This window comes from Pinus tabuliformis, chromosome 8 (genome assembly GCF_031772625.1).
Source record: "Pinus tabuliformis cultivar Carrire ecotype Pingquan chromosome 8, CPIR1, whole genome shotgun sequence".
NCBI classification, from domain to species: Eukaryota; Viridiplantae; Streptophyta; class Pinopsida; order Pinales; family Pinaceae; genus Pinus; species Pinus tabuliformis.
The window spans coordinates 210,826,570-210,847,196 of NC_142294.1; the positions used below are offsets into that span (position 1 = coordinate 210,826,570).

General features: G+C 39.4%; 1 protein-coding gene across 1 annotated transcript in view; it reads right to left on the reverse strand.

Annotated features, from left to right (window-relative positions):
* Positions 1–4,611: 4,611 nt before the first annotated feature.
* LOC149234876 (uncharacterized) overlaps positions 4,612–20,627 on the reverse strand; it is a 77,824-nt gene continuing 61,808 nt past the window's right edge. Inside the window, exons 2-3 of the mRNA XM_089461258.1 lie at positions 5,537–5,807; positions 4,612–5,447 (exon numbers count right to left, since the gene is read on the reverse strand). Coding sequence (XP_089317384.1) covers positions 4,844–5,447; positions 5,537–5,796 — 864 coding nt within the window. The 5' untranslated portion in view covers positions 5,797–5,807 and the 3' untranslated portion in view covers positions 4,612–4,843. The remainder of the gene's footprint in view (positions 5,448–5,536; positions 5,808–20,627) is intronic.

Below are 20,627 nucleotides of genomic sequence, written 5' to 3' on the forward strand. Positions count from 1 at the left end.
GACTGAAAGGACTATGGAAGTGCTACATCAGCAAGTAAGTCAAGTGTACTTTTTTCAGTGACGGATTGGTAATCAAAGGTTGTTGACTCCAAGCCCTAGTTTATCTTGTATTAGGGTTGATTCTAAGGGCCATGATCCTTGGTATGGGAGCCCTATGTTTGTTGTATTAATATTTGTAATATAACAATTTTTGGGTTAAAAATTGTCTTGTGTACTAGTTGATTCACTGTTGTACATTATTCTGCTGTGCAAAGTTCTTGTGTTGTGGCATTTGAGTGTGTTTGTGATCATAATCTTAGACATAAACCTGATTCTTAAGTGTTGTGGAAAAATCAACACTTCATACTAAAGTAGAGGCCTTTAGGGGCACATTATATATGTAGCCTAAATAGTATGCCCAGTGCATTTTACAAATTCAAGAGAGCAGTGATGACCTTGCAATTGTAGTGTTGCCCCTCCAGAGCAAAGCATTGGTTACTTTGACGATTCTAGATGATGATTGTGTTGATTTGGGGTAGCATCGGATGTGCTCTAAGCCTCAAATTTTGCACGGAGGCTTGGGCACATGTATTCCAAAGAACCCAGAAAGCGTTTTGGGAAATTCCACCTAGAAGTGATTTTATTAAAATAGTTAATATTTTTAATGGGGTTCCCAAGTCTAAACTTAGGAAAATTAAAATACTAATGGGTATTAATCTAATCAGGGTGAATTTTCTAGAAAAAGCCACGGATCAAGCCAAAACGATCTGAGCCTTTGATTATGATTTAATCTAGGTCGTTGGTTGTCCAACAGGAAGATATAAGAAGGGGCCTGAAGGTAATTTTGAAAACACACAGAGAGATTGAGAAAATCAATTTTCTGAAGTGAGAAGTTCTCAGGAGGAAAATCAATTGAGGAGATCTTGCAGCAAAGGGGCAGTGAGAATCCAGGAGAAGGAATTTCCAGAGGTACGAGGCAGAGGGAGAACAGAAAGACGTCCAGAGGAAGGCTGACGATGGCACACGCAGTGCTAACGCAGAGGAAGCGCAGTCCTTAAGGGGAAGTCAGTTCCTGCTGAGGGAAGTCTAAATTCAGTTGTCAAAAGCCAGGGTGTGAGTTTGGAAGGCAAAAGGTTGATTTCTCAACCAGTAGAGGATCTAGAGGAGAGGCAAAGTAATACCCAAGAGGGGTGACGCAATTCTGCGCAAAAGCCCGGCAAAGGGTGACACAGAGCCTCTAGAGCATTAGGAGTAGTCAATGATTCTCTAGTGACAGGGTCAGATCATTTCACCAATCTTTTGTTCAATATTCTCTCTGTATCAAATTGCTAGTTCAGCGTCCTAGAATTGTAATCAGATCTTCTCCTGCATAATAATAAAACCCTCAGAGCTGCTGCATCGGTTTTCCCACATTGGGTTTTTCCGTGGACCTTTGTCCAAAAATAACTGTCCTATGTGTTTCTATTTTCCTTCCTCAATTTCCATGTTTCAGAATCATAATTAATTGGTGTAGGTTGCCTCAGTAACTTGCTTTGATATTTCATGAAGAAATTTGAAATAAGTGTGTAATGTTATTTACAATCTAGGAGAAGTAGATTCGGCTAGTTGCAGTAGGATTCTTGAGATTGTTAGATCTGGTAATTTTCACAAATTGGCAACTCAAAGCACCCCCAAATGTTGAAACCCTGAGCTCCTCTTGCTTGATGCTGGATTTACTTGATGTCATACCCAACAGACCCAGCATACCCCCAACCTAGCCTTGACACTATTTAATGGGCATTGCTTGATTCAGAGTTCAGAAGATGATGGGCATCCCCAGGATGAGAAGGGAGGGCTTGTACCTGGAGCCCCAACTCTGGAGAGAGATGATGCAACGTCACCCATCTAATCCTTGAGAGGGCGACGTAGGGAACCCAGAGCATGGTTTGACATATGGAGCCATTTTGAGGCATGTCTTGAGGTCTTCCCTCCAGACTTGGAGTTGTTTATGGTGATGGGACATCTCAATAGCCAATCCCATGCACTTTTGTATCATTTATGGCCCAAAAAGGGCATGACACCATGCTTTTGGAGGACATCGACCCACACATGTGAGCTTTTATGGCATTATTTTGTTGTTTTGAGCTCTGGGGTTGGCTTGTAACCCCTTGTCAAAATCAAGCTTGTTTTAGGGCTTGTATGCTAATATTATTTTGTAAAGTGAAGGATAGACCCCATAAAAATAGAGGATCGCTCGCTCACTCTCATTCATCATCACATTTGAAATTTCAGCCCTCTCTTCTAAGGTACACTATGAATTACCCTTGTCTTTTTCGCTACTCATGGAGATGTGATATTTATGAAGCATTTTCTATTAGAGATTGGCTATTGTATTGGAGGTGTCTTTTGGGGATTGAAAGGTCTTTTCTTAAGTTTATTGCTGAATTTTCATTATTTTGCACGTGAATGAATTGATGATAGTGTTTCTTTATGATCCATGACTAAAAGCATATTATTTGTTGAAAATATTGGTTAAATTTTGCATGTTAAATGTATTATTCCTTGAAATCCATAGAAGAACTCCCAGTGTGCATCTTCTATTTAATTTTTTGCCTTGCAAAAAGGATAGTTAAGCTTTTACAAACTGGAAAACATATTCCCCCCCCCCCCACCCCGCACCCCCTCCCCCCCCACCACCCCTCCGCCTCCCTTACTTCAATCAATTGTCCCTTTTCTCCAAAAAAAATTCCCTAAGAATCCATCAACCCAAGTAGGATTAAGCATTGGTAAATTTGTGTTGATCAAAAATCTTCAAAAATGAAATATTTTCTCTCTTCTATATCTCCTAGGATTTTTAAGGCAAGCCGCTAGGTCTTTTTCTAGGGCTGAATTACTTGTATGGTCAATGTGGATGCATGTTAGTGGATAAGAACCTAGGGCTACCTCCCTATACCTTTTTAATGCAAAATCTACCTTTCATGGTGTTAAACTTTCCCTTAAGAGGGCCGATGTCATCCTTCCTTGATAAATTTTGTGCCTTGGAAACCCTAATCCTAGACGAGCTTCGACTTGAAGCCTATTTGAGGCTTTACATCAATGCTTTGTTGATCTAATCTTTAAGAAAAACTCTTTTCTTGACTCCTATAAATCTAGGTATTCCTTTATCATTGCATATCAGTAAATCCTGGGGTATATAAGTCTTTATCTACTCTAAGTGTATGATACATTGGTCCTTTACCAAGAAGAACTGAGCTTTGTCCAACATAAGGTATCTTTTCCTAGTCTGTTTGCATCACCTGGAGCTTTGTAGCTAGAGTATAGGTGAATGTAGGGAAGCCCCCCTTGTGGTGAAACTCCACTAACAGCAGGAGGTAGATTGTTGAGGTGGTAGTGGCAATCTCCTTCATTGTTGTTATGGGGTCTGGCCCTCGCCTTGTGAACCCCATCACAAACCCTGCTAGATTTTGTGGCAACATTGCTCTTGGGAATCTCTCAAGTTGCTAAACAAGAAAAGGCGTACAAGCACAGAAACAATATATATATATATATATATATATATATATATATATATATATATATATATATATATATATCTGAATAAGTTACTGTGTTTTTCATATAAGATATTGTATGATCTTGACAGATCTCCCTTTAAAATACCAGCTTTATAAGGATCATAAAGCACAAAAATGGTAATGGGATAAAAATCTCAAACTCATAATATTACTGTCAGCAGTTTTTCCTCTAAAAACAATGTTTTTCCGGTTTTTTATACTTTTGAAGCTGGTTTTTCTGGTTATTGAGGATTTATTCATGCTTCAGGAAACCAAAAACAGGCTACCTTGGCAGGGCCCATTCAAGTTCACAATATAAAAGGAGTTAGTAAACAAAGATGTGATAATAAAATGCATAGCAGAAATACTACCAGGCACCAAATAGACAGTGATCTAGATAATACTACTACAATGCCAAGCATGGCTTTGACAAAAGAGAGTTCAGCCAATCCATCACGTCTATTCTAGATCTCCACTTCATAGAAGAGACATCTGATATGTTGCTATTTGTTGGATGCAAAAAACTCCTCTGCAATCTCATACACGATGTACCTCAGATTTCTCTCAGTCCAAACCACTTTGAATTTTGAATTTCCAAGGCAAACCTGGAGATAGGAATACACCAGCTTGCTACTACAGTCATTTGTTGCATGTTCTTCTTCTACTCTTTCCACAAAATGCTTGCTCCTGGGTGGAGCTATCAACATGCACTGGGATTGTTTTCAAGGCAGCGTGTATCAGAGATCAAAGCAGGCATATATCATCTACAACTGACTATCTAATAAATCAAATTCTGAAGGCAGAGGAGCTCGGGAGGTCTCAGATGGATCAAATTTCAATGTACTGCAAGAAAAATGAAGGTAGTGGAGGCATTACAGGAACATACTGAATGAAGAAATCAGCAATAGTGTTGCATGCATGGCATATGTCATGCATATCAGATCCTGTCAATGCCATTCTACAGGCTGGTTAGATGAACAATTTTTTACTGCATTTGTATTCATCTATGTCCTTTACTGTTCATATTCACGGCAAAGAAATTTTCTTTTTTGAGATCTGGGGTGATCAATTTCAGAGTACAGTATTAATTTAAATAAGATACACAAAAACAAGCATTCTTTCATTCTTCACAGCAAAACAGACAAAAGGGACCCCTCATATTACTCAGGGAACTGTGCATGCATTCAATCCTTGGCCTGCTATTAAGCACACTCCACGTCCAAGGCAGAAGAAACAGTTTAACGTCTCTAAAAAGAAAAATATAAGGCACAAAACAAAGATATGAGAAGTATTGTCAAAGGCTGATCTGTAGCAGCTTCTGATCATGATTTTCAATAAGGAATATTGAGGTCCAAAATTAGCCTTCTAGCAGGTTCCTCAATGTCTACTACAACAGAAGAAGAGTCTGAATCACTTTGAGTGTTTTGCATCTCAGCTCCTTCCTCTCTTTTATCATTATTCTTGCAGAGAGTCCACCTGTGGCCCTGATATTCTTGCCTTCTGATACTATTGTAAATGTTTAAGACATCCTTCCTTGTCATCAAGGCATCTCGGGTTACCCCTGTAAACAGCTCACCGGATCCATGTTTCACATCAGATATGAATTTCTCCCAGACCATAGTCACATTGAAACCATCTTCAATCATTTTTGCAACACTGTCTCGTATATTCTTTGATAGATGTGGTGCATAATTGAATGACTGAGGCCTGCCGACTACATCCTTCCCATGACACACAATGCCAGACCCATCAATGTGCTTAGAAGCGTTGTATATTATAACAACATCATGCGGTCTAGAGTAAAGTCGGCGGATAATGAAGTGACATGTGCAACCAACTTTAATGCTTTCACGTGGGCTACGTTTCTTTTTCTTACACTGTGGTGCATCCTTATCGGCTTTTTTACAAGTCTCTGGACCATATGCACACCAATAACTACACACAAGAATGACAACAAATTAGACAGAATGTGATTGCATAATTCCCAGATTTAACACAAATAAATGGATTAAATAAGGACTTACATTGCATATTCCAAATATGTGTCGACACGGGCATGTTTAATCTCTTCCTCTTGTTTAACTCGTCGGGTTTTGACAACAAATTGAGTGGGGGCATCTTCAATTGATTTCTCTCCGCTTATAAAGTCACTAAGCCTACTATAGGGGATTATTGCAACCTTATTCCCCTTAACATCTTTCCAACTCAAATCTTTCGCTGAGAACTCTATCAGAACTTCTGGGTTTTGGACCTTCAGCTCAGAAATCTTCTCCCACTTGCGCATTTTCAAGTTCCCTGTACCAATCACATGAAATAAGGTACAGGATGACTGGACAATGACATATATACTGATCTACTGAATAAATCAAGTTTTATGCCCGATTTATGGAGGTCAAATAAACATATCCACAAAAATGTTGAACCACCTAGCAGTCCAAAGTCCTACTTATGAGATTTCGAAATGATATCATGTGCAGATTCAAGTCAGTGGCTAAACTTGAAGTGAGCAGTTTCTAGATTTCCAGTTAATTCAGCATAAAAGCATCTGTAGGTGGTTACAGAAATTACAATTTTGAGTAATCCGATAAATTGTAATGATGATTTGTATCAAAATCCATAGATGGATGTTTTGGTACTGAAAGGAGGCCAAAAATCAAGGGAATCTATAGATATATCTGGTCCTGTTCAAAACGCAAACAAAGCTGGCAAACTCCACATTAACCACTTGTGAGAGATCAAGAGATTACATAAACAATAAAAAGACTTAAACAATAAAATAAGAGGATGCACAAGCCCCAAGGGTTACCTCAATCAGTTGGTGCCAGTGTTGCCAGTACACTGCCTGTAATCTGGCATGTTTTGCAGGTCTCCAATTCAATTCCCACCGGATTAGGCACGCTAAGTCTATGCTGCCTACCTTACAGTAGGTACCATCCTCAAAATGGAGGGAAGTGCCCCAAAATTTCCTGGGGAATTATTTCGAAGGGAAAAAGAATCAGAGGATGCATTATATTCCATTTGTTTATTTTCTACTTTGAGGTGTGTTAACTGTACTCTGGGGCAGTTGGCTCACAGTCCCATGTAGCCCATAAGGGGCACATGCCTTCCTGACAACTTGGCTTCACACTGCATCTCATTAAGTTTTTTTTGTTAAACATAACCTTCAGACATTTTACTTGAGTTATGCAATTGTTAGATTACACTACAGCCTAATGAAATAATTATTAATTCTAATTTTTGGATACTCTGCTGAAGATTGTATGTTTTAATTCATATGAACTAACATGCAGTGCAAAATGGCCACATAACCGATCAGTTTTCTCCCCCAAGAGGTAAGTCCTTCATAGACACCTTCAAAAGGGTGTTGTGTTGCTATATGCATGAACTCTCTTGCTCATATTCTCCAGACTCAGTTTCTCCTTCAGATATGTGATTGTGCTAGCTCAATTATGGTATATTAGAGCTTCTCCCTCACTCCTCAGATGACAAATGCACTTATGGATGGTACATTATGGTTTTCACTAAGTTCTATTTGACATTCCATGTATTGGTTTCATAATTGGATGTGGTGTTATAAGTTTTGGGTCAGCCATAAAAGCAGTAAACACTAAAATGAGATCCGATAACACTTCATAACATTAAAGTTTTATTATTTGCCTTGCCGTACCAAAGGGGAATATAAAATTCCTTTAGAAGTGTCGTCATCTCTCGAGTCAGTGTATAATACTAAGAAACTGGCTGAGATAGCGCCTTCCAAATCCTAACCATACTTCACACTTTCCATTTCCCCTATTTCACTCCATTGCATCCATAAAAAAAGCTATTCCTATTCATGTTTGACTCTTCAAAGATCACTAAAAAGCTTTAAAGGATAAAGCCTAAGTCAATAAAGCCCAACAAGGTTAGAGGTGGAGAGCTAATAAAGTCAAAAGCCAAAAATATAAAGCTTGAGCTATGCCACCTCGCTACGAGGCCAATGCCCCTAATCCCATGCTTGTCTATGAGTATCTAAAGAAGAAAGGGAATCATTCAATAAAAAGAACACTTGAAGAAAAAGGCAACAGTAGTAAGAAATAGTGTTGAGGAAAGGCAACTCAATGCTAAAGCTCCCTCTTAAAGGCTTCTATATACAAAATCCTAGCTCTTTAAAGCTAGCCGATCAAATCTGTAAGACTTATACATCATATTATATGACCTTATGGGTCATCACATAAATTTTTCCCCTTCCCCTTTCATAATTATTCATCACCTCACCTACCTTTTACTTAGGGACTGAAGAAACACATGTATAAGGACCAATGTTGTTTCCCATGGTAAAACTTAGGCAAATTCTAAAATTAACCTTTATTATGTTGTATTAAGAGAAATCATTAAGCATGTACCACCTAATGGTTCACCAAGAAGTTAGCCCCACCACTACAAGTGAGTTCCTTGCATTGCAATATGTGTACCATGCCTCAAAATCCATGATGTTTCCTTGGGATGTGTACCTATATTTGGCCATATCTACTAACATGGGATCTATGCCATTTTCCTTGGGATCCATGTACTTATTTACCCTAAGCTAGCAAGACATTTGAAGATGATTCTTGTGTAAAGTACTTTTATGCCTTCTACATTAGATATGTTCCACTGTGATACTCCTATGGTTAATTTAACTATGATGATGGTCTCACTTGATTTTGAGGGTATGTTTCAAATATTTTCTCCTAGATACAGTTTTTGTCCCTTGAGGGATTGATTAAGACTTCTCCAACACTTCAGAGAGGACATCCAACCCCACTTGATGACACTTCAAGGCATTGTAGCCAAGAGAGTGACCACTTAGAGAAGTACATCGACCTTGGGACAGATCCAGCATTGATAATGACTAGCTCCTCTCCCTCCAAAGCCTAGAATGTTGATCTTTGAGGCCAAGAGGTTGGCTAGAAAGAGGATGTACCCCAGAGACCACATGATGCCCCCAAGCTTGCATATCACCTTTGTTGGCATTATGATTCAGGTGTTGTACTTGATGGCAAACGCTTTCAGGTGATAAATCAAGAAGGACGCAGGAAATTTTGTTCAGCAAGTGCGTCCCCGCAGGTATTCCATACAGAACCCGCGTCCAGGGACGCCGGCCAGCCGTTCAGAAGGTGCGTCTGCCCAGTGCACACTTTTCAAGGTAGAGAAAAGCTCGTGGGGGCTTCTTGTGTGGTATCTAGCCGACGGTTGCGTGTTTCTATGGTGTCGGCTCGTGGTATTGTTCCACGCTTTGGGGAGAAGCTTGCCTATATAAAGCAAAGGAGTTCATTTGGATTATGCATCATCTTGGTTGATCATCTCTTGGTGTGATCTAGTCCATATCTTTAAGGGTAAATCTTCTAATGGACTACGATCTATATGGCGCATGATCAGATCTGTGGATCTGAGTGTTTGGGTTGGTTCTGAAGTCCTCTTATCTTCTGTATCTAAAGGGACGCAGATTCAGTGAAGGGAAAGTGCGCCGGGACGCAGTACAGTAAAGGGTCAGGTGCGTCTCTGAAGCGAAGGACGCGGCGCGACTGTAGTATTGGGTGCGTCTCTGAAGCGAAAGACGCGGCGCGATAGTGTTGTTGTGTGCGTCGGTCGCAGACAAGAAAAAGGAACGGTGCGTCTGCACGCAGAACAGCATAAGGTATACTGCGTCCAGTCGCAGGCCACAGAAAGAAAATATGCGTCCCTGTCTCAAGATGATCTGTTAACTGTATATTTCTGTTCATAAGGTGTTCTGGGTTGTTTCTGTAATTACTGATCTGATATCTGTAGTTGACTGTATCTATTGTATACTTGTTGATCATTTTGAAAAGAAGTAGGGGGTTGTAGCTCCCTTCCAGGAGAAGTCTGGAAAACGAGAAAGAGTTGTAGCTCTTTGCAGGTTGCAGCCTACGTGCTGGTAAAGGACTGCACCAGTACAAAATCATTGTAAAAAGAATTTCTTGAAAGGAGATAGAGACATTATTGCAGCAGGTGGTTTTTCTCCCGCATTGGGTTTCCACCTTACATCTTGTGTTCTTTGGTGTGACTGTCTATTTTCTTTATTCATGCTCATTGTTTTATGGTACTGATATGCAAGAATATTTCAAAAGATCAAATAAGGAAGATTTGGTAAATTGCTAGATAATACTGATTCCCCCCCCCCTCAGTATTATTTCCAACAATTGGTATCGGAGCAGGTCCTTCAGAACAGCTTGATCGCTTGAAGGTAGATCGTTCATCATGAGCAACTACGAGAGAGAAGCATCAATCAGGCCACCCGTCTTCGATGGAACAAACTTCAATTATTGGAAGGTAAGAGTTACTGCATATCTTCAATCTCTTGGTACAGAAGTTTGGAACATTGTAGAATCAGGCTATGCCTTTCCTTCAGTTACTCCTACAGATCCAGCTGAGAAAAAGCAATATGAAACAAATGCAAAAGCAGTCAGTACTCTATTAGGAAGTATATCTCAAACAGAGTTCATGAAGGTCATGCACTTCAAATCAGCAAAAGAGATATGGGACAAAATGATCACTAGCTATGAAGGAGATGAACAGGTAAAAGAAGCTAAACTTCAAACTCTCAGGATTCAATATGAGACTCTCAAGATGTATAATGATGAAAGTGTGGCTAATTATTTTCTTCGAGTAGATGAGATTGTTAATTGTATGAAAAATTTGGGTGAAGAAATAAAAGAGACTATAGTAGTTCAAAAGATTCTAAGATCTTTATCTCCCAAGTTTGAATCTAAAGTATCTGCAGTAGAAGAAAAGGAAAATCTCCGTGTTCTCACTATGTCTCAGCTGCATGGAATTCTAACTGCTTATGAAATGAGAAAGGGAGGTCCATCAGATAGAAGGGAAGCTGCTTTTAAAGCATCAGGCAAAGAAGATCACTATGAAGCATGTCATGTTCCAGAAGAAGAGGAAGAAGAATCAAACTTTGTCAGAAATCTTCAAAGGGGTTCTGGAAGGTTCAGAGGTAAGCTACCTTTCAAATGTTTTGCTTGTGGAAGAGTAGGTCATTATGCTGCAAAATGCTCTTATAAGGATAAAGGAAAGGAACCAGTTAGATGGAACAAGAAACAGGGTACAAATAAGAAAAGCTACTACACCCATGAAGATAGCGATGGCTTATCAAACAGTGATGAAGATGAACAAGGTAACAAATATAGATTGTTAATGGCATTTGAAGATGATAATTATGAGGATGCTATAGATGTGGATAACCTTTATGATGAAATTACTAGACTCAAGAGATGTATAGAAGAAAAGAACATGATTATTGATACTCTACAATTTCAGATTGATGAAAAGGAAAAACATCTTGAAAAATTAGAAGGTGAAATTGTTGGTCTTAGAAAAGAAATTGAGAAAACAAAAACTATTAATCTCAAGTTTGTCAAAGGATCTGAAACATTGAATGAGATTATCAGTGTGCAGCGATCTCCTCTAAATAAGACAGGTCTGGGCTACAATGGAGAAACTTCTCAAGCTTCCACTTCAAAAAGTTATCTTGATGCCGCAAGAAGAAATGAGCAAGAACACAAGGAAGATCATAAGGTAAAGCAGGGACAAACTTCAAACTATCAGGGGCAATCCAGCTTAAGGGTGAACAAAAGTCACAACCAGCCACAGGTAAAACCTTCTCAATTTGGTTCAAGAATAGATGAAAATAGAAATTACAATCAGTCGGCTGGTAGATTCAATAATCGCAGAAACTTCTTCAATGGACAATGCTTTTCTTGCCATAACTTTGGTCACAAAGCAGCCCAATGTGTTGCGTATAAAACAATCATGACTAGGGAAGCTCAAAAACAAAGAAGCATGACAGGGAATACAAAAAGGACCTATAACAATTTTTCAGCTCTTGAAAATGAAGTTGAATGCTCTATTTGCAATAATTTTGGACATGAAGATGTTGAATGCAGAAGCAGGTTTCCGGAAAGAAAGGTACAAGAACAAAAAAGGGAACAAACCTCAGGCACCAAAACATGGAAAATAAAGGAACCTCAAACAGAAAGATGTGGGATAGCATTCTATGCAGAAGGACAAGAAAATCTATGGTACATTGACAGTGGATGTTCAAAGCACATGACAGGTGATAAAGAAAAACTTGAATCTTATTCTAATTTAGAAAAGGGAAAGAAAGTCTCTTTTGGAAATGATACTCCTGCAACTATAAAAGGAAAAGGTATTGCTCCTTTAAAAGAAGATGTTAAGGCTGGAAATGTTTTGTTTGTTGATGGACTAAAGCATAATCTTCTAAGTGTAAGCCAGATGTGTGATCAAAGAACCGAGGTTATATTCAGATCAAATGGATGTCTTGTTCGTGATCTTGATACAGGTAAAACAGTTCTCAAAGGAAAAAGAACTTCAAATAATTTATACATTTTTGATGAAGAACAACAACAATGCTATTTAAGCAAGGATGAAGAGCACTGGTTATGGCATCGAAGATTGGGACATCTAAGTTTCTCACAAATAAGGAAAGCTTGCAAATATCAGGCAGTTCGCGATCTTCCAGATATCAAAATTCCTGACAACACCATGTGCAGATCATGTCAGTTTGGAAAACAGACTAGAACTAACTTTCCAGAGAAAGAAGGATCAGCCAGTATGCCTCTGGAGCTAGTACATACAGATGTATGTGGACCATTCAGAAAAAGAACACCTAGAGGAGAGGAATACTTGATATTATTTATTGACGATTTCTCCAGGTTTGTTTGGTTGGGACTTATGAAGCACAAAGATGAAGCTTTCGAAAAATTCAAATCCTTCAAAGCCTTGGCTGAAAATGAATCAGGTCACAAGATTAAGTGCCTCAGATCCGACAGAGGTGGAGAATTTACTTCAAATGAATTTTTCGATTTCTGTGATGAACATGGAATAAGGAGAGAATTTTCTACAGCTAGAACTCCTCAGCAAAATGGAGTAGTGGAAAGAATGAACAGAACAGTCCAGCAAATGGCTCGTGCTATGCTTGATGAATCAGGAACTCCTGCAACCTTCTGGGGTGAAGCTGCACATGCGGCAGTTATTATTCTCAACAAGACAAATGTCCGAGTGAACAGCACTCAAACTCCTCATGAGCTCTGGAGTGGTAAAACTCCTTCAGTAAAGCACTTCAAAATCTTTGGGAGCAAATGCTATATCAAAAATACTGAGGAGCAGCTTGGCAAACTTGATCCTAGAGCAGATGAAGGAATTCTTCTTGGCTACTCTCCACATAGCAAAGCATACAAATGCTACAATAAAAGACTTGGCAGAATTGTTGAAAGCATTGATGTAGTGGTTGATGAGAAAGGATACATTCCTAGGCAAATACATCGTGAAGACATTGAAGAAGATGAAAGCTACCCTCAAAGACAGAATGATGAAGAAGAAGAACCGCAAGAACAATTTCAAGACGGACCTCACGAAGAAGCAGAAGAAAGAACAAGAATAGAAGAAAAGACTCCATCCAGATATGTTCAAAAGAACCATCCAGAATCTCAGATCATGGGACAAAAGGAAGCAGGTATACAAACTAGAAGAACAGTTGCAGAAGCTTCAAGTTATTTGGCATTACTCTCCTCTACTGAACCACAAAATGTGAAAGAAGCATGCAAAGATGAATGTTGGGTGAAAGCAATGGATGAAGAACTTGAGCAAATCGAAAAGAACAATACTTGGGAACTGGTTCCTAGACCAAAGGATAAGAATGTTATCGGAACAAAATGGGTTTTCAAAAATAAATTGAATGAAAATGGAGAAGTAATTAGAAACAAAGCCAGACTTGTTTGTAAAGGGTATGCACAGCAAGAAGGAATAGACTTTGAAGAAACTTTTGCTCCTGTTGCAAGACTTGAGGCCATCCGAATGTTTCTTGCTCTCTCAAGTTGTCAGAACTTCAAAGTATTTCAAATGGATGTGAAATCAGCTTTTCTGAATGGAGACTTGGATGAAGAAGTGTACATTGAACAGCCAGATGGTTTCATTCTTGGAAACGATCCAAATCTTGTATGCCGATTAAAAAAGGCTCTCTATGGTCTCAAACAAGCTCCAAGGGCTTGGTACTACCGGTTGGACAAATATCTTCATCAACAAGGTTTTTCAAAAGGTTCAGCAGATAGCAATCTTTATATAAAAGTTGAAAATGACAAATTACTAATACTTGTTGTGTATGTAGATGACATTATTTTTGGCAGTAATGAAGAAGCTATGAGTCAAAGCTTTGCCTCAGTCATGCAGAAAGAATTTGAGATGTCCTTGCTAGGAGAACTGACATACTTTCTTGGTTTGCAAATCCAACAAAAGAAAGGAGGAATCCTTTTATCTCAAACCAAGTATCTCAAGCAGATTTTGAAGAAATATGGCATGGAAGATGCAAAACCAGTATGTACACCCATGGTTACAGGATGTAGTCTCAGTGCAAATGACGAATCTGCAGCAGTTCATCAACCAACCTACAGATCTATGATTGGAAGTCTACTATATTTGACAGGTACCCGACCAGACATCATGCATGCAGTTGGAATAGTTGGAAGGTTTCAGGCAAATCCAAAGGAGACTCATCTTCAAGCAGTAAAGAGAATCTTCAAATATCTTCAAGGGACTCAAAATTATGGCCTATGGTATCCTAGAGATACAGATCTCACTCTTCATGCTTATACAGATGCAGATTGGGCCGGAAGCGTGGATGACAGGAAAAGCACAAGTGGTGGTGCATTCTTTATGGGTTCTAGACTGGTATCTTGGTTCAGCAAGAAACAAAGTTCAGTTGCCTTGTCTACAGCTGAAGCGGAATATGTTGCGGCTGCATCTTGTTGCACCCAACTTCTTTGGATGATGCAGACTTTGCAGGATTATCAAATCACTTGTACACCTCCTATTCCTATCTTATGTGACAACACAAGTGCAATCAGCATCTCAAAGAATCCGGTTATGCATTCAAAAACCAAGCACATACCAATCAAGTACCATTTTCTCCGGGAACAAGTACTTGAACAGAAGGTCAAGTTGGAGTATGTTCCTTCTAAGGAACAAGTTGCTGATATTTTCACCAAACCGTTGCCCAGGGACACTTTTGAATACCTCAGGCAAAAGCTGGGGGTTGTTGATGGATCATCTCACTGTTGACCATCTTCCTATTGATGGTATAGGCTCAGGGGGAGCACATAATGCATTGTTGGCATTATGGAGAAGGAGATCTTGGAAATAGCTGCAATATGTCTCTGTCTCCTTCATGATGGATTTCTGGTTACAATTCTGGAGAAGCATGAGCATAGGGGGAGCATACCCTTTGCTCTTGATGTCAAAGGGGGAGAATGATGAAGCTGAAGATTATGTGGTTGCCATCAAGTCCAAAGGGGGAGTTTGTTGGCATTATGATTCAGGTGTTGTACTTGATGGCAAACGCTTTCAGGTGATAAATCAAGAAGGACGCAGGAAATTTTGTTCAGCAAGTGCGTCCCCGCAGGTATTCCATACAGAACCCGCGTCCAGGGACGCCGGCCAGCCGTTCAGAAGGTGCGTCCGCCCAGTGCACACTTTTCAAGGTAGAGAAAAGCTCGTGGGGGCTTCTTGTGTGGTATCTAGCCGACGGTTGCGTGTTTCTATGGTGTCGGCTCGTGGTATTGTTCCACGCTTTGGGGAGAAGCTTGCCTATATAAAGCAAAGGAGTTCATTTGGATTATGCATCATCTTGGTTGATCATCTCTTGGTGTGATCTAGTCCATATCTTTAAGGGTAAATCTTCTAATGGACTACGATCTATATGGCGCATGATCAGATCTGTGGATCTGAGTGTTTGGGTTGGTTCTGAAGTCCTCTTATCTTCTGTATCTAAAGGGACGCAGATTCAGTGAAGGGAAAGTGCGCCGGGACGCAGTACAGTAAAGGGTCAGGTGCGTCTCTGAAGCGAAGGACGCGGCGCGACTGTAGTATTGGGTGCGTCTCTGAAGCGAAAGACGCGGCGCGATAGTGTTGTTGTGTGCGTCGGTCGCAGACAAGAAAAAGGAACGGTGCGTCTGCACGCAGAACAGCATAAGGTATACTGCGTCCAGTCGCAGGCCACAGAAAGAAAATATGCGTCCCTGTCTCAAGATGATCTGTTAACTGTATATTTCTGTTCATAAGGTGTTCTGGGTTGTTTCTGTAATTACTGATCTGATATCTGTAGTTGACTGTATCTATTGTATACTTGTTGATCATTTTGAAAAGAAGTAGGGGGTTGTAGCTCCCTTCCAGGAGAAGTCTGGAAAACGAGAAAGAGTTGTAGCTCTTTGCAGGTTGCAGCCTACGTGCTGGTAAAGGACTGCACCAGTACAAAATCATTGTAAAAAGAATTTCTTGAAAGGAGATAGAGACATTATTGCAGCAGGTGGTTTTTCTCCCGCATTGGGTTTCCACCTTACATCTTGTGTTCTTTGGTGTGACTGTCTATTTTCTTTATTCATGCTCATTGTTTTATGGTACTGATATGCAAGAATATTTCAAAAGATCAAATAAGGAAGATTTGGTAAATTGCTAGATAATACTGATTCCCCCCCCCTCAGTATTATTTCCAACAACCTTCCTGATGGACATTGTCCATGGATGATGATGGCTTGAGATTTCTTTGGAAGGGATGGTACACCTTTCTAGATGATGATGGCATGCCCTAGGCTTGTGACATCACCCTCACGAGGCCTAAAGTGTTGGCATGGGGCCTGGTCGATGACGACATGATAATAAGGAGGGTTGTTCTTGATGATGCACATTTGTCAATGAGGAGATGGCTTAGAATGAGGATCACTCTTTTTGACCCATCCTTAGCATCTTTTGAGAAATATCTCCATTGGCGGATAGCATCACCTTTGGAGGACCTCTTGCTTGCACGTGTGGGCTAAAAGAAGGCTTTTTGATATGTTTCCTCAATGGGCTAGTTATCTTATAGGTCGGCTTGTGACCTACTTGTAAACACTTAAAATATTATTTTTAGGGATTTTAGTCTAATTTTTCGTAAATCAACTTGGTTACCCTCATATAAGTAGAGTGAAGTCAATTTAGGAGGATCATTGTCACACACGCTCATTATTTCTCTTGTGAAAGAGTGTGTATTCTTATTCTTGTCTCTTGGACACAATGGATCACTTAAGATAGTGAATTGTCTTGGGGAGTATAAAATTGCTTCGTTTGGATTGATGAAAGTCATGTCAAGGTGAATTGTGCTATTTTATTGTATATTCTTCCATTTTGCGAATGTTGTAGAATTATGGTTTCTATGAAGTTTTCATGGTATGTCGAATATTTTATGGCTCTAAAATCTCCTTTGCAAGATTATCACCTAGTATCCAACAAGGAAACTTAAAATAGTGTTCCTTGACCTTAAATCTCCAATTGACTAAAAATCGACATGGTTTGATCGAGAAGCTTCTCTCTCTTACTCACTCCAATCAAGGTTTTCCACCTTTGATCTCACCTTTTTTTACTCCATATACCCAAGATTGATAATACACTAGTCCTTGTGTGTCATTCTTTTAAAATTTTAATATCTTTCCTTTTTTCATCATTAACAAGGATTAGGTTATGGCAAAATCTGCATTTTATAGCTCAAAATACCTTAAATATCAGTCATAGGGTTTGGGTTTCCATCTCGTAAATTGAAAAAGGAAAAATACCATTTTTATGCATTTTTCAGCCATATTTCTAGGGATGACTTCTAGGGTTTAGTAGTTGTTTTGTTCTTTTTCAGCAATTTAAAAGCTTACGTTATCTTCTCCCTTGTTTCCTTATTAATAGCATTTGTTTATTATCAATTATCATTAATTGTGGGTTGTTTTTTCCATTGTTGTCATAAATTTTGGATGTTGTAAATTGTCTTTATTTTAAACCCTGATTTATAATAACAAACATTAATCTTGAGGTAGCATGTGTTTGGAATCTATTTGAGCATCACCGGGACTTATCTTAGCCCTCTTGACTTAGCCATAGGTTCTTTGAACTCGCTATCTCATTTCACGTGGAGTCATACCTTATTGAATATTATTATGGGGTGTCCAATTAGCAGTGTCCTTAAAGGTTATTTTAGCCTAAGAAACCTTGTGTTGTTTAATCTCTGAGACGTGTTGGGGTAGCATCCCTTTCGGGAATAATATCCATCCTAGAACAGCAAGAGAACAGCCACTAAGGTGACAGTGGTGGCTAATCTCATTGTTTCCCTTAACATAGAGTGCCTAGTGAAGCTTTGTGTTAGGCTGTTAGATTTTCGAGAAACATTTTTGGCATCGTTGCTAGGGAAAAGTTGAGTCCTCCTCGAGATCGAAAGCATATGCTTCAATTTCATTTGATGAAATTATCACAAAGTCGAGCTTAAAATTTCTCATCTAACAACTCCAAATTCTTCTTCCAGCTCAGGATTTTATAGTCAACGACCTAGTAAGAAAGTTAATATTCCTCTAGAAAGGAAAGTTGTCCCAAAGACTCCTGTAGCCAAACTTATCTTCAAGAATCCATCCACCTCAGCAACAATGGTGAATCCATGGCTCACAAATGCTTTCAAGCCCTTGAACATTAGTGTCATTCAAGGATTTCCCAACAAAATGCCTGATATATTTGAAAAACAGTTGCCAAAGTTCTCAAGAAATGATGTAGTCACAAACGAACAACACATTGATTTATTTTTTTGGCATGCCGGTGGATGAAATTTGAAGAGGAGGATGTAGTCATTCAACCATTTGCTATCTTTTGAAGATAATGCTAAATTTCTCATCTGACGACTCCAAAATTCTTATTCCAGCTTAGAAGCTTATAGTCAAAGACCTAGTAAGAAAGTTATTATTCCTCTAGAAAGGAAAGTTTCCCAAAGACTCCTATAGCCAAATTTATCTTCAAGAATCCATCCACCTCAGCCACAATGGCGAATCCATGGCTCACAAATGCTTTCAAGCCCTTGGTGTTGGAATTTCTAAGTATAACTGTTAGAAATCCTTCTTGTACTTTCTGATTTATTTCTTCCTACTTGTTTTGTTAGTTAACAAGTTATTTACGATGTAAATAGTGAAAATAAATACAAGTACAGTCTCAACATATACAGATCATCAACTGAAGGAAAAACAAGCACACAAGTGACACTGTTATTTTTGGACTAATGTCCCCGGAAAAACCCAATGCGGGAAAACCAGTGCAGCTATCTGAGGGTTTTATTATTAAGCAGTTTCAAAATACAATTTGGGTGCCAGAAATGGCTCACCCAACAGAGAATGCCCTCAACTGTAGTACCTCTCAGTCGGAGACAGATATCATCCCCAACCTGCCCCACGAAATCTCCCAGCGTCAGCCTCTAGCGTTTGCATTAGCCTCTCTAGCCCAGCGTCATCCTCTCTAGGCTATGCGTCAGCCTCTGAAGCCCCTCTGTCTCCCACGCTAGCCCTCCTCAGGCTCTGCGCAAGTCTTGGCTGCGTTTGTGTGGCCTCTGTTGTTTCTATGTGACCTCTAGCTAGCTCTGCGTCAACCCTCTCCCAGCTTCTGCGTTGATGCTCCCGATACTATCTCTGCCTCTCTGCTACTAACTGCCCCTCAACTGCAACTCTGATCACTCCTTCGATTTCCTCAGCAAGCCCTACCCCAAAAAATCGAATTCTTGATCAACTCGGTGTGTTCTCTAAGTGACCCTCAAGCCTCCTCTTATACTTTTCTCGTTGATGCTCCCGATACTATCTCTGCCTCTCTGCTACTAACTGCCCCTCAGCTGCAACTCTGATCATTCCTTCGATTTCCTCAACAAGCCCTACCCCAGAAAATCGAATTCTTGATCAACTCGGTGTGTTCTCTAAGTGACCCTCAAGCCTCCTCTTATACTTTTCTCGTTGACAATTCAACAACCAAGATTAAGTCCCTAATCAACGGCTAAGATTAGATCTGGCTTGATCAATGAATTTTGGACCATTCTAACTCATTTTTATATTAATTCACATTAATATTTTATTTTCCCTCAGTTTAGACTTAGGAACTTCAATAAAAATATTAATTATTTTAATATCTCCCAAATTGGTTAGATTCTGCCCAAACCACTTCTGGGTCTTGGAGATCTCATGTGCTTTAGCCTCTCCACCAATTTTCGTGGCTAGAGCACATCCGATGCTACCCCAAATCAACACTTCGAGATTTGTGTCATACGGGGATCCCAACAAAATACCTGATAAATTGAAAAATGGTTGCCAAAGTTCTCAAGAAATGATGTAGTCATAGTCGAGCAAAAATTGATCTGTTTTAGTGGCGTGTTGGTGGATGAAATATTGAAGAGGAGGATGTAGCCATTAAACTATTTTCCTGTTTTTGAAGATAATGCTAAATCATTGTACCTAGATCTACCTAATGGAGGAATCAAGAATTGGGATTAATTCCAAGAAGCCTTCAATAAGAAGTGGCAGTCATCGATGATGGAAGGCAATTGATGGCTCAATTTCATAAAGTTAAAAAGAAAGGCAATGACAGTGTCTGGGAATTTAATTAGAGGTTTGAAATCTTAGTTAAGCAAATAGGCTTAGTTTCAAAAAGCTAAAAAGAAAGGCAATGAAAGCATCCAGGACAATCAGAGGTTTAAAAATCCTTGTTAAGGAATTACCAACTCACCTCAAACCCATTGTAGACACAATTCTAATGCAGTTTGTTACTGCATTTGATGGACACTTAGCTATGCTCTTAGAGACAAGAAACCTACAAGTCTGGGCCAAGCAAAAGGATTCGTTGTAAGTATTGAACATAACCTTGCAACTTCCAATGTAGACCCATTCTCCTATCCTAGAGGCAAGGTTGAAACCCAGCCTAAATCTTCAAATCATGTTGACCCAACCTTATAAGCTTTTGCCCAAAAGTATCATAAATTGACTAATGAGCTTATGTAGGGTTAGATTACCATGATGAACAATTTGACTCTCTTGGATAAAGAGAAGGGTTCACATCCAAATCTTCCTCCCAAGTCTCATCATAATAATGACAAACCTCCTAGAATGAATCTATACCCAAGTATTGGCAAGTCTTATCCTCAAATTATTCGTGTTTACAAACACACATAATTTGGGGAGGTTAGGAAGCTCCCTAAGATGAAACCCTTTGAGAAGAATCATAAGGTTACCTAGGTGTTGTTACATGGCT